The 23,704-nt window shown below is 24.8% G+C and overlaps 4 protein-coding genes across 11 annotated transcripts; 2 read left to right on the top strand and 2 right to left on the bottom strand.

Moving 5' to 3' along the window:
- Positions 1-3,440: 3,440 nt before the first annotated feature.
- Positions 3,441-4,189, top strand: LOC122848535 (trafficking protein particle complex subunit 1). Of its 2 annotated transcripts, none has more exons than XM_044146663.1 (3): positions 3,441-3,654; positions 3,718-3,927; positions 4,010-4,189. In XM_044146663.1, the coding sequence occupies exons 1-3, from the start codon at positions 3,544-3,546 to the stop codon at positions 4,136-4,138; spliced, it is 450 nt and encodes a 149-aa protein (XP_044002598.1). In that variant the 5' UTR covers positions 3,441-3,543; the 3' UTR covers positions 4,139-4,189. The 2 variants fall into 2 exon arrangements, with proteins under 2 accessions (XP_044002598.1, XP_044002599.1); XM_044146664.1 differs by having other exon boundaries at positions 3,441-3,642.
- A 1,582-nt stretch (positions 4,190-5,771) lies between these two features.
- On the bottom strand, positions 5,772-14,524 carry LOC122848536 (E3 ubiquitin-protein ligase RNF19A-like). 4 transcript variants are annotated; one of them, XM_044146667.1, is made up of 11 exons: positions 14,194-14,524; positions 12,676-12,954; positions 12,412-12,557; positions 12,125-12,314; positions 11,737-12,048; positions 11,526-11,670; positions 11,105-11,241; positions 10,868-10,965; positions 7,015-7,213; positions 6,197-6,926; positions 5,772-6,062 (listed from the first exon to the last, which is right to left on the bottom strand). In XM_044146667.1, exons 2-11 carry the CDS (start codon positions 12,836-12,838, stop codon positions 5,810-5,812), a joined length of 2,373 nt encoding a protein of 790 aa, XP_044002602.1. In that variant the 5' UTR covers positions 12,839-12,954; positions 14,194-14,524; the 3' UTR covers positions 5,772-5,809. The 4 variants fall into 4 exon arrangements, with proteins under 4 accessions (XP_044002602.1, XP_044002600.1, XP_044002601.1 ...); XM_044146665.1 differs by lacking the exon at positions 14,194-14,524 and adding an exon at positions 13,446-13,580; XM_044146666.1 differs by lacking the exon at positions 14,194-14,524 and adding an exon at positions 13,065-13,574.
- On the top strand, positions 7,248-10,258 carry LOC122848537. The gene is made up of 2 exons (XM_044146669.1): positions 7,248-8,686; positions 8,758-10,258. The coding sequence occupies exons 1-2, from the start codon at positions 8,357-8,359 to the stop codon at positions 9,691-9,693; spliced, it is 1,266 nt and encodes a 421-aa protein (XP_044002604.1). The 5' UTR covers positions 7,248-8,356; the 3' UTR covers positions 9,694-10,258.
- A 1,065-nt stretch (positions 14,525-15,589) lies between the features above and the next one.
- LOC122848538 (synaptic functional regulator FMR1) lies at positions 15,590-23,616 on the bottom strand. Of its 4 annotated transcripts, XM_044146670.1 has the most exons (14): positions 23,385-23,542; positions 22,864-22,916; positions 22,254-22,404; positions 22,014-22,174; positions 21,770-21,935; positions 21,600-21,670; positions 21,052-21,123; positions 19,849-19,996; positions 19,621-19,758; positions 19,080-19,118; positions 18,294-18,437; positions 18,000-18,210; positions 17,677-17,925; positions 15,590-17,588 (listed from the first exon to the last, which is right to left on the bottom strand). In XM_044146670.1, the coding sequence occupies exons 1-14, from the start codon at positions 23,493-23,495 to the stop codon at positions 17,401-17,403; spliced, it is 1,902 nt and encodes a 633-aa protein (XP_044002605.1). In that variant the 5' UTR covers positions 23,496-23,542; the 3' UTR covers positions 15,590-17,400. The 4 variants fall into 4 exon arrangements, with proteins under 4 accessions (XP_044002605.1, XP_044002607.1, XP_044002606.1 ...); XM_044146672.1 differs by lacking the exon at positions 21,052-21,123 and having other exon boundaries at positions 23,385-23,582; XM_044146671.1 differs by lacking the exon at positions 19,080-19,118 and having other exon boundaries at positions 23,385-23,540.
- Between the last annotated feature and the right edge of the window lie 88 nt (positions 23,617-23,704).

The following is a 23,704-nucleotide window of genomic DNA, read 5'->3' on the forward strand; positions in this document are numbered from 1 at the left end:
AAAGAATAAAATCGAAATACAATTTGAATTAAATTATTCAAAGAATATTATATCAAGTTTTAACAGTCAGCTGTATATATTTTTTTTTGATATCTCGTGAATTGTAAAAAAATTAAATATAAAAAAAAATTTAAAAAACGAGAATATCTGGTTATATGAACCCCCTCTGTATAGGCCATCATGCGAAAGCCTTTCTTCTGTACAATTTGAAGTCTGAAAATTTCCCCTATCAACTAAGCTTACTTATTTGAAAAAAAAAATTAAAAAAAATTTTTTTTTTGAATGATTATTATGACAAAGACACCGCCCAGTTAACGAGGCAAAAAAAAAAAAAAAAAATTTCTCATTCCACTTGGAGCTTTGCCCTTTGTCAGTGTACTAGTCAATAAAATAATTTTTTTTTTTTTTTAAATGTGTTTGCACATATGGGAATAACATTATGCCAGCTAAAAAAATTTTATAAACACTTGATGTGATGTTCGTGTCTTAAACAAAAAACATTGTGAAATATAAAATTTAAAAATATGTTTAATGTACTTTTACAATTAATCAAGGATTTATATAATTTTTATTTATTTTCAATAGAATTCATTTTCAGAACAACATGTGGCTTCATTCAACTAGTTATTTTATGAAAGTCATTGACTTTTTTTTTCACATATTGCCGTTATAATTAAATATAAAAAAAGGAACTTCATATGTATAAAAAATCCTGTTTTCCATCATCTGTTCACAAAAATTAAATACTTGAAATAAAAAAATTTCTAAAATTGCATTACCCTGAGAATAATTTATGTGATAAATAATAAAACCATGGGAAATTTTTTTTTAAATAATCTGATAATTGTTTATACACATATCAAGGTAGATCAATTGAGGTCATCAAATATAAAATTCAAATAATTTTTACTTATTGTTTTTAACAATGTTTATATAGAAAAAACTTTTCCGGCATTTTATAATTAACAATGTAACATTATTTTGAAGGTGGATAAGTTTCTAACGACCTTTTATTTTTAATTATGGACTTTGAACTATTATATTTTAATTTTAAATAATATGACAACTGGAGATATGTGACCTTTTCGTTAAAATATATAAAAAAATACAACAGTCACGCATGACACATAATATTTTTCAATGAAAATATCAATTTTCATATTTAATATATGCTTTTTTTTTACGAATATACTTTAAATAAATTTTAAATTAAGACAATAAAAAAATATTATTTATAGAGAATTGATGAGAAAAAATAAAAAATTATGATAGATATATTGAAACCTAAATGTCAGCTTCAACCTACTTTCTCAATTAAAATATCCAAGAAAATAAATATAAATAAACAAATATTAAAAAGTAATTTAAATATTTATCGAATTTTTTTTATTTAAATTTTTTTCAGCGAATATAATAACCTTGAGAAGATGTGTTAATGTTATTCAGCACGTATACAAAAAATATAAAAATTAAATATAAACAAAAAAATGAATAAATTTTATGTCAGACACATATTTTGATAGAATGAAGAAAGTTCATGATCTGATGATAATTTTGCAAAAGATTTAGTGATAAATATACATAAGAAAAATTATAAACAAAACATTAGAGTAATAAATAAATTTTTTTTTTTAAATTGCGACAACGTGGCAGGTCCACGTGATTATTAAAAGCAAGACAAAATATAAAATTATTAAAAGTTTCTTGTTACACATATATCATGAATATTTGTGATAAATTAATTTGATGAAAAAGAGACTAGCCATTTATTGATAACATTTATAGCTTGCATAAATAAGATATCAACACGTGCTGGATCCGATGACCAACATTGATAATATTTTAAAAAAAAAGAAAATAAAAAATACGGAAATATGATCCACAAGATAATTATTGTAATTAATTCTGATAATTTTTGTTGATATTTTTGATAAATTTAAATATTTATCATTGTTATTTAAACATTATAAATGTTATAAATAAAAATAGACTTTTTTGCTATAAATTAAAGTATTGAGAATTATTTTTCAAATGAAAAATAATTTATAAATTTAAATTTCATAATTTATTTATTGTTCAATTTTGCAATTGTTTATTTAAAATAATTTTATAAATAAAATAAATAAACATAAACTTTATACATACGTTGTAATAGAAATTACATAACTCGTATGATTTTGATCTTATACACATTTGAAACATAAATCTTGGTAATAATTTATGATGACAAAGAAAATGATTCCAACAGAGTTCAACAATGCCATGTAAAAATAGATACATATCGTTTTGACATTGTCAATTTTTATTTTTTTAAATAAAATAATTGATAACTTTGTAATTATTAAAGTTTTTTAAATTAATTTATGAATTTTTAAGTTAAATTTATGATAAATATTTTCATTGACTGATTGTCTTGGATCAATGAAGGCCATTGGAGGGGAATTTTACAGTCAAAAAAAAAAAAAACCAGATAACCTCGGATCTTTTAATCTTTTCTACTCAATGAAATTTCGTAATTTCATTAAAATTTATACTAATTATCTCAATAAGAAACCAAAACAAGTCTTAATTTATTTTTTTTTTATTTTTTCTATACTCATTTGAACATTGTGGCTGTTGTATTTTTTTTTCTTTTCATTTTGATTCAAGACAAATATTAAAGTGATCGACCTTGGTATCCAAAAATATAATATTTGCATCGTTTTTTTTTTTTTTATCACTGTTGAGTAAAACTTCCGCGTTCCCAAAATATTGCAACATAAATAAAACACGTTTTCTTTTTTTATTTAGTATTTATTTCTAAATTTAAAATAAATTAAAATTGATAATTAAAATAAAAATAAACAAATGAAATTGTCATTTTACTTTAATTAAATTATGAAATTTTTATATTATGAATTTTTCAAAGGTTTTTTTTTTTTATTTCATTCATCAAGGCTGTTTATAAATATTTTAATCTGTGTTGACACTTGTCCAGTCTCTTAGCACAATAAAAAAAAAATGTCTTTTTGGAAAAAAACTTTTTCATTCGAGGTCAGAATTGTTTTTCGTGGTAAAAAATTAAAATTTCATGAAATTATGTTTCTAATATTTGAACAACACTTTAATATAATTATTCTGAATTTTTTACAAATTAATTTCAATGTTGTAAAATATATTTCTAATGAAAAATTTTATGAAATTATTTTTCTACTATCTATATGAAAATATAAGTGTCCCAAAAGTTTTAAATTTAATTTTGATAATTATACATGAAAGTGCATCAAAGTAAAAGAAAAGCTGAAAAGAATATATATTACGGAGTTTTAATTTTCAAACAAATATTCGATATCAACTATTTCTTGTTCATGATATTTCGACTTATCGATAGAACAAATAATAGTTGGTAATTTTTCAGCTAGATAACGCGAGTGATATTTTCTTAAATCCAAGATGGCCGATGTAAACAATAACAATTGCATCTGTCAATTGTCATAACTCATAAGTGAATAAGTCATAATATTTTTATCAATTTTAATAAAATTTGTCACTATTAAAAGTGAAATGACAATTCACAATTTATATATATTTTCTCGAACAGGTGTATTGCTCCATTATGCCGAATGGAACAGACAAAATAAATCAGGCATCACAAATGAGGAGGTAACTACTGATGTAAGAATTCATAATTAAAATAACAATTCAACTTTTAACTAATTAAAATTTTATTAACATTAGGAATCAAAATTAATGTATGGTATGTTATTTTCCATCAAATCATTTGTCAATAAAATATCACCGTTGGATCCAAAAGAAGGTTTTTTATATTACAAAACAAGTAAATATACCTTGCATTATTTAGAAACACCTACTGGTCTTAAATTTGTACTCAACACTGATAATCAATCACAAAATGTCAGAGAATTACTTCAACAATTATATAGCCAGGTAAATAATTAGAAAATTAAATTATGTACCTATTTAAATTTAATAAACAAAGAGTAAAGCAGTGTCAATGATTTTTTTATAGGTCTACTTGGAGTATGTTGTTAAAAATCCAATTTGTCCAATGAATGAACCAATTCAAAGTGAATTATTTAAGTTAAAAGTTGATGAACTTATGAAAAAATCACCAATATTTTTAAATAGATCATTATAATTGTTAATAATTAATATATTTAAAATAAACAAATCAGTTACAAATTTGTAAGTGGATTATTTTTTTTTTCTTTTTACGTTAAATGAATTAATGACAGAAATTAAATACTTTGTTATAATTAATGGCTCTTTATTTATTTATTTCATGAAGACATTGACAAGCACAGTGAATAAAAATTTTGTAGCTTCAATTAATTCACAAAACGAAAGACAAGTTATCAATCAAATTGCCAATGTAAATTTGCTTTCATAAACTCAGTATTATCTACAAAATTTTGTTTAATTTTTACTATCTATTTGCCTGAGTTTGGATGAAATATTTTTACACAGTTTATTTGTTTTATTCTACAATTAATTACCATTAGAAAATTTTAATTATTGACGTCAGTTTATGAATATAGCATAGAGTTGTAAGTTGTTTTATCAAATAACTTATTTTGTTTTATTTAAAAATTGCGATTACACAAATTTATATATTTTTTTTCTACTCAGTGTATTGAACGAGGCTTCTTGAAATTACCTGATGGAAATTTATCTGTAAATATTTCTAAAAAAAAAAAAAGAAAATGTAAAGAAATTAATAACAAATTCTTTTTTCAGTTGTTTTCTTTTTTTGTATTTTTTTTTCTTTTTCATACAAAGTATTTCGACAAGCTAGCAAATTTTTGGAAGCATTCAGAAACTTTTATTTGGACAGACATGTGAATAATTGTTTTTTTTTTATTAATTGTATGATTTGTCTGATTATGAACATTACTTAATTACTAGTAATTTTTAAATCAACCGATTCCATTTTAAATTTTACTCAATAAGAGAAGAAATTATGCTATTTTTTATTGGAACGGATTGGATGACACTGTATTATTTATAATTTAAAGCACAGAACATTTTATAGCTTGAAATTATTTTAGCTACATATTCACTGTGTAACATAATTTTCATTTAATTTAATTGTACAATCATGATGATTTTATTATTTTTATTTAAATTATATATATTATTATTCAACCCAAATAATTACTGATCATTCTGGGCTTAATTTTCATGCATATTTGTACAGAATTATTTCATCCACGTAATGCTGACTTTTCGAGAATAAATAATATCAAATTTTTTTTTTTATTATTTTGATGGCTTCTTGTATATTCAAATTTAACAATTGAGTTATTGTTATTTTTTATAAAAAAATGTATATGCACTTGTGTGAAAAAATAATATTTTATATAAGATTAATCATTTTTTTTTTTTTTCTCAGGCTTATGAAAAAAAGTACGATAAAAAATTCAAAATTTGTATGATTAACTTGAATTTAGCCTAAATAAAAATTTATATTTTTTTTTCTAGGACAAAATATTAATAAATAAACAAAAAAAAAATATTTTATACAGTTTATTTAAAAAAATAAAACAAATTTAAAATTTTTTACCTTCTAGCCACAAAAAAAATAGCAAAAAACATATGATAAAATATAAACAAAAAATATATTTATTATTTGTATAAAAAAAAAAAAGAAAAAAAAATTTATTCCACGTTGAAATATGTTTTTCGTCCAATCAGAAATTATTATCTTGACATGAATATTTTGTAGAGTTAATGTGTAAATTACATTACTTGCATAGATAAGTCAGTCTTAGTTTTAAATTTTTTTTTTTTTTTTTTCTAATTAATTTGCTTAGCTGTGTGATTTTTCATCGACAATGCTAATAGCATCAATTGCCTCGTTGTTAATAACTGATGTAAGAATGAGTGCAGTAGTTGGTGTTGTGGAAGTTATAAGGTTGGCACTTGAGCTTGGTTCTTCAATCACAGGCAATCTTTTTTCTCCACACGTTGCTGAATTATGAAAAAAAACATTTCTAAGTGCAGCAACATTAACTCTTTCACGAGATCCATCATCAGATGTTGAGTCATCATCATTTGAACATCTAAAAATAATTTTACAAGTTTAAAAATAAATATTTAATCAATAAAATCAAACAACTGTTAATAATTCACTGAGTAACGATTTTTTCTCATTTTTTTCTTTTATAAATAAATTTATAAAATATAAAATAAATACCTAGGTTTTTGCATTTCAATATCAGTATCATTTTCTTTATTTTTTTTTTTTCTTGTTGATCTTTCTTGTCCTCTAGTAGTAGAAGAAACAATGGCAGGTTCTTGATCAGCCTCAATAAAACTAACATGATCATCAAAACGAACTCTTTCAGATGCAGCATCTTCACCACAAAATGTCCAACTACTTGAATCACTGTGTTGACGATCTAATGTCGGTCTTCTTCTTGCTCTTTTAGCCAAACCAGGAACAATTTCTTCCAATGAACTCAGTGATGCAGCTTGTCCAGCAGAATCCATTTGACAATTTGATATTATAATTTGTTCACAATCAATAGACTTACTACCACTATTTATTGAATTTCCATCAATTTTAAAATTAAGAACTGAACCAGCAAGTGCTCGTGTTGATGCACCACCATCATCAGCAGCAATTGATGCATTTACTGATTTTTCAGATAGACTTGTTGCTGCTGATGCTGTTTCACTACATAAACTAAATCTTTGACTTGATGCAATATCAGCTTGTACTTCTAATTTTTGTCCACATGGTAATACACTTGATGCAATACTACCAGCTAAACTTGTACCAGCAAGTGCAACATTACTTGCACTTTCACGATCATTTTCACGTCCTAATTTTTCTAATTGACTTCCACTACCAAGTGACAATGATGCTTCACCAATTGATGGATTACCACCACGATGACTTGTAACATCAATAGATGCTGTATCTAAATTAATAATAAATAAATAAATAATACATTTTAAAATTAATAAAAAATATTTTAATTAATTGTTTAATTATTTTTTATGTTGTACCTCCAACATTTATACCACTCAGGGTACCCATTAATTCATTTTCATCATCAAAATCAAATCTAACACCAGAGCCATTTGTTGTTACACCACATCCTCCACTTCTGCATAGTGACACCGGTACAACACCGTAAACATAAAATAATAAAATTGGTACACCAATACCAACAGCAAGACCAGCAAGTATTGGAGATACTAGTACCTATAAACAAAAATAATTTAAAAAATTAATTTATAAATTTAATCAACAACACATTGCTATGAGAATCAGCTTGATGTGTTAATTTGATAACAATGATATAATTTATGAAATAAATAATTATTCATCTTGTTCATATTTAAAACATTAATTTCATTTAAATTTTTAAGGATAAAAATGAGTCATAAATTGATTAATTGTTGAGGTAATTTTTAATCAAGTATTATTATAAATAAATTATATTTAATATGGAAAAAAAATTGAGTGTAGTGATAGTCGGATCTCAGTCAGAGATATATCGAGTACAGAAAGAGACAAACCAAAAAGTATATGGGTGGGTGGTAAAAAGTGAGATGAGAGAAAGATATTGATTGAAGGGAAGAATGCGCGCACACAGAGAGTGTATTACTCTTCTCACGTACAACCATCCAGCGAACCATCCCAACCAACCAACCAACTACAACATCCAACACATTTTGTTACGCCCGTGGTCCTCCTCAGAGTGTTAGCCAGAACAGTTGTCAAACTGAATTACTTTCAGACACTTTGCTCTATATTCCAAAAATAAATATCATCATATATTTATTTTTTTTTATTTTTTGTTTTTTATAACATCAACAAATAATATTTATAAAATAAATAAATAATATTATAAATCTAATAAATAAATATTATATTTTAAATATTTGATAAATAATATCAACAGTGAATTGAACAAGACAATTATTTTAAATAAAAAAATTAAAAAAATAAAAATTTAAATGATGAATCAAAGAGTTGAGGCGTGACGAGACTCAATGAGAATTGCTCATTGCTTTTTTTACGGAAGAGTACAGTAGAAAAAAAAAAAAAAAAAAAACAAGGAAACAAAGAGACAAAAAAATTAAAAAATAAAGAAAGATAAAAGTTGAGAAATAAAACGGTGAGGAAGAGGAGGATATTGGTGGTCGCGCCCAACGAAGTGTGACTAGTATGCCGGACGTTGAACAGACTATGAGCTTTCAGATGAAGTCGAGTATTTGAACTGAATTGTTGTTGAATTTTATCATTAACAATTAAGTATTAATATCAGAATAAATAATAAATATAATCATATTAAATTATTAAAATAATTAAGTAAAAAAAAGTACGAGAGAAAAAGAAAAAATGTCTGACAGTGAAGATACAGATGCTTCTGGTGCAGCGGAATGGCCAGTGACACCAATAACAAAAGAATGGCTTGAAAATATGTTAACAGCACATCATGGTAATGGATCAATAATAAATGTTGATGATTTTAATATTAGTCCAGGATGTACTACTGGTGAATCAGTGCTCAGTGATATTCTTGCTGTCAATGTTGATTATACATTAAATTCTGATGATGCCAAACGTAAATTAAGTGTCATGGTTAAATTGCTTCCTCAAGATCCATACAATCGTTTTTTTGTAACTGAAGCACAATTTGATCTTCGTGAAATTAAATTTTATACTCAGGTAAATATTTTATCTTCTTCTTGTTATTTTAAATAATTAATTTTCTTTTTTATTTTTATTATGTACATCAGGTTGTAGCAGACTTGGAAGCATTCCAAAAAAAGCAATTGTCTTCAACTGATAGAGCAATCATTGAACTTCCAATAGCAAAATGTATCCACGCCCATTATAAACCAGCAGGAGGTACTGAAGATACACCAGAACCACCAGAATCATTTTTAGTACTTGAAAATCTTCGTACTCGTGGTTTTGAAGGTGCTGAATTTTCACGTGGTTTAACATTGAGACAAACTGAAGCTGCATTAAGTGCAATAGCATGTCTTCATGCATTATCATTAACTTTAAAAGTTAAAGAAAATAAATCATTGTCTGAACGTTATCCATTTTTATTTCAAACAGCAAAAGCAACTGATTCTTATCAAATGTTAGTTGAACGTGGTTTACCACAATTAGCACGTTTTCTTGAACGTCGACCTGGTCTTGAAGCTGTACTTGAAGCATTATTGGCACTTAGACCAAAAACCAAAGAAATTATATCATCATTACTTGCACCAGAAAATCCACTTGCATTAATAACACACACCGATTTTTGGTGTAATAATTTATTATTTAAATTTGATGATGATGAAAATTGCAAATGTGTTATACTTGATTGGCAAATGGTTACTTATAGTAGACCAACAAATGACATTGCATTATTACTTGTTAGTTCTGTACCAACTGAATTAAGAAGAAGAAATACTGCTGGATTATTGGATAAATATTGGGAAACTTTAAATAATACTTGTCATTCACTTGGTCTTGATATTCATGAAGAACTTGGATATACTAGACAAGATCTTGATGCTGATTATCGACGTTCACAATTACTTGCATTATTACTTTGTATTGGTTCAGTTGATGTTGCATTTGGTGATCCACTTACTGAACAAAGACTCATTGATGTACTTGAAGATCTTCATAATGATGGGGTTCTTAATCTTGAAACAATTGACGTTGCAAAGTAGTTTTATTTATTTTTTTTAAATATGTATATTCATCAGCAATGACATAAATAAAATTAAATAAAAATAACAAGACTTCAAAAGAAGAAAAAAAAAATAATTATAAGTAAAGATTATTCAAAAATTTGTGATGTTTTTCTTAAACAATTATTTCCATTTTATATTTATTTATAAAACAATAATGTTGATGTTTTTTTTATTACTTTTTACTATTGAATGTTCAATTAATTATTCGATTTTTTTTACTTGATAATTTTAACTTCGTACATCAATTTTATACGTCACCAAAGTGTACTGATTAATTTCATTGAAAGTGCTCCAAAAGAAAAATAATAATAATAATAGAATAAATAATATTTATAATAATAATATTAATAATAATAAATTGTAAGACAGCAAAAGTTGGTAGTGAGCCAAAATAGTGAAACTGCTAATATATTGCATTCGACTGAGGCTCAATAGAGGTGTAGAGCATGCTATGAGCTTTCCCGTATCAAATTAAAAACAATTAAATACTCAAAGAAACTGAAATATTAAGAAACAACAAAAAAAAAAGAAAAAAGTAATTGAAGACAATTATATGTATGGCTCAGCCAAGAGAAAGTTTAAACGGCAAAAAAAAATAATAATAAATAAATAAATAATAATTGAAAATAATGTTTTAAAATTATTTTGTCAGTTTAAAAAGAAAAAATGTTATTTGTATATTATTTTTTTTCTTTACTTTAGTCAGTAATGATTTTTTAAAAAAATGAATAATAATAAAAATGAATTTCATTGTCTCAAAATACAACAGTGATTGGAGAGAAAAAAAAAAAGAATAAATAATAATTGTAGTAATATAAAAATACATTCTGGTTTTGTCTCTGTCTCTTTCTTATTACTGACAACTTTATAAATTATGTAATTTGATTAATATTAAGACGTAATGTAATTTTTTTCTTTGTACACTGTACAAAATAATAAAATAATATCTTTAATATCACGAGTTTAGTATTTTTCTTGTTTTTATATAATCCAAGGAAATTAATTGTAATAATAATACTTTTTAAAATCAATCAATTATGACAAAAAAAATTTATGCAATCTCCACGTGTCGTCAGTAAATTATTATGAATAAAATGAATAAAATGAATAAGTCATGATATTTTTTTTTATTTTTTTTTATTAAACTTACCGATGCTGCTACACCTCCGGCAATTAAGGCGTTTCTTTTGTGTTTATTTGCTAATTCGTATCGTGTATACAATTTCCTGCCAACCCAAACTGGAATTCCTGATAATAACAATTAGAAAAAAAAAAAAAACAAAATAGTATATGTTAAAATAATGACAACAACTTAATAGCAGCTTGTGCATTGATAATTTGTTTTTTTTTTGTTAAAAATGGGAAATAAAAAAGTAATGTTATTTACCTATTATCATAGCTGGAACAGCAATTCCAGCAATTAAACCAATACCAACAGGTGCACCAACCAGTGTACCCAATTGCCATAGTATTTTCTTTTTTCTTGACCAAGGCTTTTTACCCCAAAACGTGCATCCAGATGGACTTTAAAAAATGAAAAAAATAAATCATCGTTATTTATAATTTAAATTATTTAAATAATCATTAATTTGTTTATTTAATTTTTCAAAGAATAAATCATTTCATCAACAATTAATCGTCATCACTTGTTTTTCAACTGATAAGAGTTTTATTTATTTAAATATGCTACGTTGTAAATATAAAACGTCACAAGTTAAAATCAAAAATTCCATTATAAAAATAAAACATATGAGGTCATTAATATGTTATTAAAATTATTATAATAATAATATAATTTTTTTTGTTACCTTAAATAATGTAGATCACTAATTTCTTTCATACACAACCAGCAAAATTCAGCACCACAAACAGCACAAGTCATATGATTACAACTGCCATCATCCATTTTGACAATGAGTATTTGACATCTTGGACATGGTTTGATATCATCTCCTGATAAAATAATATATCAACAAATATTAATAAATATTTTGTAATTTAATTAAAATAAAAACTTACTATGTTGTGAATCAGTTTGGCTAAAACTCAATGAAGAACTTCTTTCATAGTGTTGTGCTCTTTGAGCTCTTGCAGCATCACAAGTTTGATTTGGATGCCATCTTGCTTTACAATGATAACAAAAATACGAATCACAACCAGGTCTTTCACATCTTAATTTTGGACATGATGCACAACCACTTGCAATAACAGCAAAACAACAATCTGGTGCTGGACACCATCTTACATCTGATTCAACAGCAAGTACTCTTCTTACCATAAAATCTTCATATTTTTCCAACTGTGTTTGATCATTAAGTATCATACGAATATCTGTAATAATAAATAGTATTATAATAATGATACATTTTTTATTTAAATTTAAATTTAATTTTGTAATAATACATACCATTGGGATGAATTGGCTCAGAACACTCTGGACACGCAATATTAATACGTGACTCAGATATTTCCATTCTAAGATATTGCTGGAAACAGTCATAACAGCTTCGATGATGACAAGACTGTATTACTGGAAATGAGTCGTATGACAATTCAGCTAAACACAGAGGACACTCCAATAAACCATTTTCACAACTCTATAATTAATTTTAAATATTTCATTAGTATTTTTACTCTATTTTTTAATCAACTTAATGAAGATTTAAAAATAATTTAATTTAATAAAATAACAACCTTTCCAGCAGTTGAAATACCAGAACTTTTACTAGATGTTCTTTGTAATTCTGAATTATGAAATTGACAATGACTTGGATTATTGGTGGTCACTTTTACATCACCCTTTTCAACATCTGGTGTTTTACTATTTGTTGAATCTTTGCCTGAAAAATTAACAATTATTTTTCTCTTTTTTTCTTTAATTTAATGAACTCAATTTAACAAAGTTAATAATGTTAACAAATAAATTTTTTTAAATGTCTAGACTTTAATTATTTTTACCTTTTGTACTATTACGATTAGAATTTGATGCTCTTGCAATTCTTCGACCAATCAATGGACTTGCATACAATAATCTTCTTAATGAAAATCTTGCAAATAATCGCCTTGGCCTTGGTGATGATGCATTGCATCCTCCAGCAACTGATTCACTTTCTTTGGCCATTTATAATATATATTTATAATTTAATATGTAATTTAATTTTTTATAATTTTTTTTTTTTTGTTTTATTTATAATATCATATTGTCATCACTTTAAATATCCATCAACACACCAGTTTCTAAAAAAAAAAAACAAAATAAAAAGATAATTTAATTATAAAAAAAAATCTATTTATAAATAAAGAAAAAAAAAATGGAAATATTGATGATTAAAATCACAATTAAATACTCTATTCTTAGCAGTCTATTTTGATTGTTTCGTAGCGACACAAATGACCAGCACACTAATCACAAGACGTTAGCTAGATGACTAAATAATGACGATTTTTTTTAACATGAGAAACCTGATTGAATTATGAATCACGCGATTACAAAGTAAAATTTTTTTAAATATAGAAATAATATTGACATAAAATACAAATAAATTTCTTGAGTATTTTTTTTTTTTATACACCACTTGACAAAATAATAAATAAATAAATAATTACACACACACACACACTTGAAAAATTGATAGGGTATTTAAATTTTACTCTAGACATGAATTGTGCACAGATTGCAAAATTATGAAGTGAAAATTTCAATTTCACAAGACTCTCTTTTAACTAACCCCTCTTTCTTATTTTTATTTTTTATTTTCATCATCATCCAGCACGTAGAGAGAGAATATAAAAACTTTCGGTTGGTTAAAAACCCGTAACGCTTTGACACAACAGCTGACTATGTGTGACTATGAGTCAATGTGTGTATGAGAGTTGCGTCAAAATCATCTCTGTTAAATTTGCAAATTAAATAAAGACAAGGAGAGACAAGGAGAGACAGAAAAAAAGGGGTAAAAGTAGGGGCAAAAAATAATAAAAATTAAGAGATTATAACCAAAAATGACCCTGGCGCTTGCTCCGGTTAAAAAAGCAAAGGAAAATTTGTTAAATTCTCAGTAACAAATATCAACAAATGAAAAATAAAAAATGTCATAATAAACTATGTTGGCAAAATAATAATAACAAAATAATATTTTTTTTTTTGTCACCGGAATAAGACACTTTTCATAACAGTTTTAGAAAGGTTAATATATACATTGACCCTCAAGTTTTTTTTTTTTTTTTTTTGGCATTTAATCATGGAACAGCCACTAACTTTTAGAATAAAATTTAAAAACGAGTATATTATTATTTTTATTCAATGAATCAAGGACAACATACTCAAACGAATATACGATAAGAAAAAATAAAAAAAACACAAGTTCATTCCGGTTGTTGTTGTTGTTGTTATTATTCATGTATTTTTTTAATCGTGACAACGACTGATAAGAATATTCCTGAATAATTATTGTTGTTTTTTTTTTTGATGATGCTTACCTTAGACTAGAGATTAATTATGTATTTTATGCACCTTTCACTTGTTGCATTTAATAATAAAATAAAATTGTATCAAAACTAAATCTGTTGGATCAACATGATGGTTTTGATTTATAAATTTTAACACTTATCACTGAATTTATATGTTATTTAATTGTGAATGTTGAATGTATGGTATTTTTAAGTAATTTATATTAAGAGCTATGATAATTAATAAATATATATGTTAGTTTATAAATAGTAATATAAAAAAATTTGATAACATTCACGATTCACGATTGCACACACAAAAAATCTCTCCATCACATTGTTAATCCCTTCTCTCTCTCTCTCCAACAATTAAGTTGATAATGTAAAATTCTACTTTATCTACAAAATGGCAAAGAGCGGTGAATTTTAAAATATTGTTGTTTATTAAATATAAATAAAATATACTTGAATGTAAATTAATTAAATTATTTTTAAAAAATCAATAAACAGACTCGAAATATCTGTATTTATTTTTTAAGCATATCTATATATTTAAAAATAATTTTTCGTTTTTTATACTAAACAAATTAAAAAGTAGAAAAATAACAATAATTATATATAATGAATAAAATAATTACAACTACTAAGTCATGAATTTTTTTATAAATTTTTTTTTTTTTTTTTATGAAATGATGATGCCATGTTTTGTTTTTTCTTATTTGAAAATTTATATTTTTGAATAACGAGAAAAATTAATTATTTTAAAAATTGAAAAATACACATGTATTATTAATAATTAATTTTAATTTGATAACACAATAATTATTATTATCATCATAAAGAATAATACGGACAAATGATTATGTACAGAAATGTTTTATTCCTTAAATTATGCACAAATGCAATCAATACAAATGTATCTGAAACAAGCAAGTCGGGGGATATCTCAGTTTTCCTTGGCTGCCAAAAACGAATTGATATATTATTTATTTTTTCCATTAACGTTTTTTGTTTTTGTTTTTGTCATATATCATTTAACAAATATTGGCAGCTACGTAGTTATCAGTTTACAATTATTTAAGGTGTCAAAATACGTTTTTTTTTTTTTGTTTTTAAATTATTTTTATATTTTTTTTTTTTTGCAATCAACCATCATCAGTGTGTTTTATAATTTGCAATGACTCAATTTAAGACACGTCCGATTAAGTTGTTGTCATGTCCGGAATAAAAGTTTTAAAGACAACCATATTTATTGTAAAATTTAATTTTACAATAATTTTTTTTACTTTTAAATGCTGGAAAAATGATCATCTATTTGTTTTTTTTTTTCGCTTTTATATATTGATTTGTTTTTCCTTTAATTTTATTTTTGATAGCTTAGTATAGTAAAGCTAGTTTATTTTTTCAGACATCCACATATTTTATGTAATTTTTTTTTTAATTATCTTTTTTTTTTTTTTTCGACTAAGTAGGTAATATTTAAGGTAAATATTTCTTTTAATAAAGGTAATGTGCTAAGTCTGCACTTGCTAGGTATCATAAAACATGTATCAATTTTTTTTTTTGTTTTTTTTTTTTTTCTTTTTCTGTCTGGCACATCATACATTGCTATCGCTAAATACATGAAGTTGTTATTTTTTACTTTTTCATAATTTATTTTCGTGTACTTTTTTAGGCTTAAATTTCCGATGTTTTTATTAATTTTTTTTTTCTATCAATCACCTAGAAATTCCTGCTTTAAATTTTTGTAGAAAAAAATTTTTTTTTATTCATCAACATTAGTTATAAATAAGTTACTGTTGATGATGATGATTTTTTTCTTTATCGAAATAACGAAAAAAAAAAAAACAAGCAAGCAATTTAAACCACAAAAATAATAATAATTATTATATAATATAATATTAAATAGAAAAAACAATACACTGTCAATTACTTTGTTTCATTACATGTAACTATTTTTTTTTTCTTTTCATTGTTTTATACCAATTAATTAGATAGGTAATTTTAAATTGAGTACAAACTAATTATTTATCTCTCAGAATAGAAACATTGAGAGTACTGTAGAAAAAAATAATAATAATTAATAACAAACAAAAAAAAAATAAAATTAAAAAGACAAACAATTTAACATTATGAAAAAAAATTAAAAAAAAAAAAAAAAAGAAGGAACATCATTGGGAATGAATAAACAAACAGTTCATGGAAATTAAGTTTGAGCTAATGACACTGCAATTTTTTTGTAAACGATGATAATTTTTTAAATGATCATTCACTTTTGCAAAAATTTTTAATCATTGCAAATATCAATTCTCCATTTAAATCTGATCGTTTATGTTTTTTTTTTTTGTCTAGGTATTATAGTTTTTTAAAAAGAAAAAAAAAAAGAAAAAAAATGTGAGGCACAGTTTCACAATTCGGGAAAGTCTCGTGATAATTTCCTCGCAGTATATATTTGTTTTTTAACTGGAATAAATCACCTCTTGATTCGAATAATTGTATGCTGTTTTTTTTTTTATCTTCATTAGTGCGTTTTTTGTTATTTAGTTTTATCTTTTGTCTCATTCCTTGATACTCCCAATGAAATGTTTATATTTATCAAACCATTATTTTCTTTTATCAAACTAAATCACACGCAAATGAATATTAAATATGTCCTTAAATGTGATTCACTTTATCTCCTCAATATGTTTTTAAATTTTTTTTATTATTTTTCATTACTTTTATTTAAGTAGAATGATGAAATGATATTTTTATTATTTATTAATTATTTTGTTTTTATTTTAATTAACTTACTGATAACAATTGTGGCTTTTTTTTTTTCATCCAATATCAGTTAGCAGCAGAGTTTCATAAAACAAATATGTAAATCCAAACCATCATATCATATTTATCAATAATAATGCCGTTTTTCAAAGCCATTTTATTTGTCTTTTAATCACCAGGTTATTTCGTCATGTTTTTCTCAGTACTTTGATGTTGATAAGCCTTCATTTATCATAATATTTGATTTTTAATCATTTTTTTTTATTTCTCTTAATCTTCAATAAAGTTATAAGTATATGTACGTTGTTGTTTTTTTGTTTTTTTAAATATTTTTTTGTTTTTTTTTTAATTTTTTTTTTTTTTTAGTTTTGTTTTCATCCTCGTTAATATCAATAACATTCAGCTTGCAATAAAATATCTTTGACACTAATGCAATTTGAAGTTTAATAATGGAAAAAAAAAAAAATTGTCTTTTTAACCACTGGTACCATTAACCATTGCTTCCTTGGGTTTGTTATTTTGTGGTGTACGCCAATCACGACGACGTTCTCGTTGTCCCTTTGGACCTTGTGAACCACCATTATTTGAACTTATGTCATTTGATATATTTGAACCATCCTTAGTTACAATTATAGATTGTTCATTAGGTCCTGAGTTATTTCCTGTTAATAAAAAAATAAAAATAAAAAATAATTTATTTATAATTTAATTAATTATTATTAATCTATTTTAAATGTTATATGAGTTTACCTCTGTCCATGTTGTTTCCATCTTGGCTATCAAGTACTGTTTCTTCGTCATCAGTGGTACGACGTCGATCATCCCGACGATCTCGTCTTTGTGGTGGTGGTCTACCTTGTCTTCCTCCCATGTAACCACCTGTACCTTGATGACCCTGATGACCTTGATGGCCTTGGTGACCTCCTTGATGGTGTCCTCCTCGAGGTGGCATATCACGAACTCGATCATCATTACCATCTAATGTGTCTCTACGATTTCCTGTGTAATAAAAAAAAATTTATTAATAATGAGAAAAATAAAACAAACAATCATTTGTAAACAATCATAATTACCGGTATTGTGTCTTGCTGGGGCCCTGCCCCTTCCTCGACCTCTTGATTGTCCTCCTCGTCCACCACGTCCACCAGAATTTTCATCTGGTCCTGATGATCCACCACGTCTCGTTGGTGGAAAACTTGGCATTGGTCCTGTTGTTGATCCATGCATTACTGATCTTAATTGCTGATCAATTTCTAATTTTGCTTGTCGAATTTGTTCAACTTCCTATAATTAAATATTATTTTAATTATCTATAATAAATAGAATATATTTTAATGAATTTATTGATAAAAAATATATTTATATACCCTTAAGCATGATAAGTGATATTCGAGGAAAACCTTGGCATTTGCAATACTCTCAACAGTGCCAACAAATACAAAAGGTACCTGACCTTCTTCACGAGGTATTGTAGGCTGTGGTTCATTGTCACCTTCAATTTTAACTCTCACCTAAAGTAACAAACAAAAAAAAAATACGTCGTCTTCTTTATTCTGAATTATATTTACAATTACTATTTTTTTTTTATTTTTTTTTTTTCTCTTTCACCCTTATATTTAAGCCTAAAAGAAATGAATATGATGTGAAATGAAAATTTAATTTTTACCAATTCATCATATATAAAAATGAAGACTTGAATAAAAAAAAAAAAAAAACAATTGAAAAAAATAAAAAAAAATAAAAAACTAAAAGAAAAAACAAACAAAATTAATTTTATTTAAAATTTTTAATTTTTTTTTTTGAAAACCCAATTACTACTGAACATCGAAAAAATGTCTCCTACCTTTTTTTGAATTTTGAAAGTTTTATTTTCGAATGTTAAATAATTTTATACGTATCTTTTGTTAAATGACTTATGTATCAAAGCCAATTTGGAAATAAAAACTGGCCCGAGTGGTTCATGTAACATTCACATAAGTTTACGAATGTTTAATTTTAAAAAGTATCTAATTTATTAATTTATTTATGTAGTTTTTCTTTCTTTTTTTTTTTTCTTTTCTATTCAATTATTTTTGGCAAATTAATTTTTTTTTTTAAATTCTTGATGGTACAGATGAAATAAAGGCACAAACAGTATAAGGTAATATACTTACTCTATCAGTATGTACATTCCCACTCGAGCCAGATGTTATCTACCGAGAACAAACAATGCACTGTATGTCACACATGACAAAATTCTACAATATTATTTTTATTTTTTAAACTTTTCTTTATAATTTTTACTTTTTTTTTTTTTTTAACAAAAAAACTATTCATGACTCTATTGAAATATTGTTGCAATAAGTAAGACTATAATTATTAATTCAATTAAAATTTCCCTTGAATTATTCCCTGCAATAAACAAGATCATTGCAAAAATCAAAATTTAATTAATAAAATTAAAAAATTTTCAAAGAAACAAATAAAAAGTATTATCATTTTCTTTTTTCATTAAAAAATTTATAATAATTTTTACAAAAAAACTTATTGCAAAAAATTATTTCGCAAATATGCGAGTAATAAACATAAAAATAAAAATAATAAATATAAAGTTTGACAATATAAAATGTCATAAACTCAAACAAACTAATTTTTTTTTTTAAATCAATAAACAAATAATAATAAAAATAATAATGAAAATTAAATTTTACTTACCACACTACTCTTGTCAACAATTTCTTGAATGTTACGACCGTTTTTTCCAATGACTTTGCCAACTAAAACTCGGGGAACTTGTATGGATTCTTCACTGTACTCCAACATTGAGCGTGCTTTTTTAACTGCTTCTTGTGTCTGTACAATAATAAAAAATAAAAATTATTTAATTGAAATTAAAGTATTAAAAGTATTTTTAAACTACAAATGATAATGATTGTATTATACCTCGCCATAAATTTTAAATGTACACGAATTTTCTTCCAGCTCAATGTTTGTGATGCCCTCGACTTTTCTTGCCTGTTGAATATTTGCTCCATGTGCACCAATAGCTAAACCCATGAGATCTTCACGAACATTAAATTCGTCTGTATATCTATACGAGTAAAAAATAAATAATAAAAATTAAGAATATAAATAATTAATAGTTACAAAGTACTTATCACAGGCACAAGAAAAATAAATATAAAAAACAAAAAACAACAAACGAAAAATAAAATCGATACATGTTTTTGTTTATGATTAAATTTTCTGGAATGCAAATGTGATTAGTTAATAATTAAACATCACATGCAACTGTACTCCATGCACGTGAGATAACGAATTCTACGAATAAATCAATAAAGTTTATTCAATACATCAAGCAATGAGGATGAAATAAATATACAAGTGAATAAACTTTGCTTAAGCTTTCATTGAAAATTGAATAGAGAAATGTTACACGTTGTTTCGAAAAAAAAAAAAAATAAAGTTATAAACAAGTGGAACTTAATGCTCTTTTTTTTACATGACCTATTTGTTTTTTATTATTTAAATAAAATTAATTTGAGATTTGGTGATTGGTAAATAAATTAATATTTATTATAAAAATTTTCAAGTTGATAAAATTTAAATATCAGTGTATCTCAAACATAAATTGAATAAAAAAATTAGCCATAATTCCTACAGAAAAAAAAACTTAAATATACAAAAATAAAACACATAGAAATTTGATAAATAAATAATATTTTTTGTAAATAATTTTTTGAGACAGAGCCAGAGAGTCAGAATAATTATCACGCTTATTACGATCACTACAAAATAGCATTAATCAAAAATTAAAATTAAAAAATTATCAATACATTTTGCTTTATAAAATTGAAAATTTAAAAATATATAATTTAATGCACACGCTAGTTATTTTTAACTGAACTACACATGTCGATAAGGCATGCACAAATAATCGGTTTGTCGTTAATCGAATTTTTTTTTTTTTTTCCATAAAACTTATCAAACACGCATTTTTAATGCAAATTAACTCGAACATTCACAAGTAGCAACGAGCAAATGTCTTATTTTATTTGAATTAATTACTTTTTAGAAAAACTTTAAATTTTTAAAATAAAAAAAAAAGATAGCACGAATTCGTGATGAGAATGGATAACATCTCACCTTGAATTATCCCTGGCTCCTGTCTCAAAGTCTGAGACACGCTGATAATTAAAGTTTGATGATCTAAATTTGCTGAAATTGGAAAGAAAAGTTTCAAAGTGCGCGTGCATCATGTTGTTAAAATGAAGCTTGATTTTATAAATTATTTATTATAATAATATCATACATCCATGTCACCAAATTCAGATCAATATTATTATTGTCAAATGTCATTGGCATTATTATTTTTTATTGATGAATATATACACAGTGAGATAAAGAGGGAGAGACAGAGAAACATAAAATTGTTTGAAACAAAAATATAAAAGTTTAAAATGCATTTGGAGGCTGACATGTAGCTGCTCATAGATAGACAGCCGGAACATTGATATAACGACCAGGTAAAAAATAAAATATAACATATTAAAATAAACAAATATCAATGCGACATAATTTTCGAAATATCGCGTAAAAAAACTCGAGTTTCTTTTCTTTTTATTTTTTGCCAACAATGACAAGAAAAGATAAGATAAAGTTTATTAAAAAAAAAAAAATAATTTGTTACTCACCCTCCTGTTGTTTGAAGTTTTGTTGACTCTAGTTGACGAGCTGCTTCTTCAGTTTTTTTCAACAATAGAACCTTTATTCAAATAATAAATAAATTCATTTTACTGTTTTTTTTTTTTAAATATAAAAAACAAAAGTTGGCTTGTTTGATAAATCATTTGATTATATTTACCTTTTGTGACAGATTTCGGAAGTACATTTCTTTCATCATACTACTGTGTCGTAGCATATTTTCATTACGTGATAGTAATAATAATACTCCTCTTTCTGGTATGTAACGACAAGAAGCTGCACATGTTGCTTTTTGAAATTCTTTGTGTACACCTTCTAATTTAGCACTGTAAATATAATTAATTTAAAAAAATTGTCAAATGAATAATAAACAAATGTTAAATTTAAAAAATTATTTAACTTACAATTCTCGTATGTCTTCAGGTACTTCTAATTCCATCTTGTAAAATGTATTTTTATCAATTGGTGGATTTGTATTTTTCATTCTGGTACGATCTTCAGGAACAATTTCTGTGTAATTTTCCCAACCGAGGTATTCAACAACTTGGAAGTTACCTTTAATCATCTAGATAATATATAACAATTAAATATAATATAAAATATGAAATATTTATCATGCGTATTGATTATTTTTATGATAGTACCTTGATGATTGCCTTCCACCAACCACACGCTTCCGTGTCGTTGGCCCTTGAGTATACTTCAACTTCTTGGTCTTGTTGATATTCTGCTTTTGAGTCATTTTGTGCCGGTAATCTTACTTGAGCAAATGAAAATTTTGATTCTGGTTGCCAGCTAAAAAAATTAAATAACCATTATATTTTGGAGTAATTCGTTAATTTCAAACAACAAAAATATTAAATAAAAATATTTAAATAAAAAGGGTTTTTTTTTTTAATGCAAAATACAAATCAAGTTACAATTAATTAATTAATTGAATTTGTTTATATAAAAAACATGTAGATGAAAAAAATATTAAAGCAAACGAAAAGCTCCAAAATGAAAAAAAAAAAAAAAAGAACAAAGGAACATGACTCAACATTCCTTTGTTTGATAAACAAATTTTTATGAAATAAATTTAAAAAACTGTCAAAATAACGTTTAAAAAAATCATTTGACTCAAAAATTTTTTTATCTAATCATTAGTCAAATTAATGATAAACAAATGGAGCTCGTCAGCTGCATGCCGACTTTTCTTATATTTTAAATTAAAAAACCAAGATATATAAACAATTTAAAATAAAAATTACTTACTCATTAACAAATGCTACCAATACTTCATCTTCGAATACATCTGTGACATGTGCCTTGAGAATAAAAAAAATAAAAATTTATATAAAGCTGATAATAAAATTAATATAATGAAAATATAAACAATATTTTTTTTTTTTTAAGTAAAATAACAATGATTTATTGAATTTTGTTGATGTAAAAAAAAAATTTATATTCACAACACATTTAAATTAACTGATTAACAAAAAAAATAAAATAAAAAAAAATAAATCAACACAATTTATTATAATAAAATTATCACAAATTAATAAAAAATTTAATGATAAAATAATAAAAAAAATCACGCCCTGTCAAACAAGAGACATGGCGTCGTAGAAGCCGCGCGTTGTCTCTACCACTGAAGCTCATATTAAAAGTTTAAAAAAAATTCAAAGTACACCCTTTTATTATTAATAAAAACACTTAAAATATTAATTAATTAACAATGATTATATCACTGTTTATTTTGACGTTATATTTGTTATACTTATCACATAACAAACCTTATAATACGCTCCGTTTTCGCCGCATACTTCGACTGCGAGATCCTCCATCTTGCTTATGTGTGTGACGGGAATAAATGAATCCACTACGTTACGACATGCAGAATGCATGAGAGTTTACAAGACTGTCTACTGAACTGTAGCAAAAAAAAAGAAAAAAAAAAAAAACTCAACTTCGTTTGATAATTAATAAACAACCAATCATCAAAATCTTTTACGAAAAGTTGCTTAACGATTGGCTATCGCAAAAATATATATTTTCACAAAAATTTTTTGTTTTGTGTGTGCTGCTTTGAGTGACTAAATATTTAACTAAATTC

Source organism: Aphidius gifuensis, linkage group LG2 (genome assembly GCF_014905175.1).
Source record: "Aphidius gifuensis isolate YNYX2018 linkage group LG2, ASM1490517v1, whole genome shotgun sequence".
In the NCBI taxonomy this organism is placed as follows: Eukaryota; Metazoa; Arthropoda; class Insecta; order Hymenoptera; family Braconidae; genus Aphidius; species Aphidius gifuensis.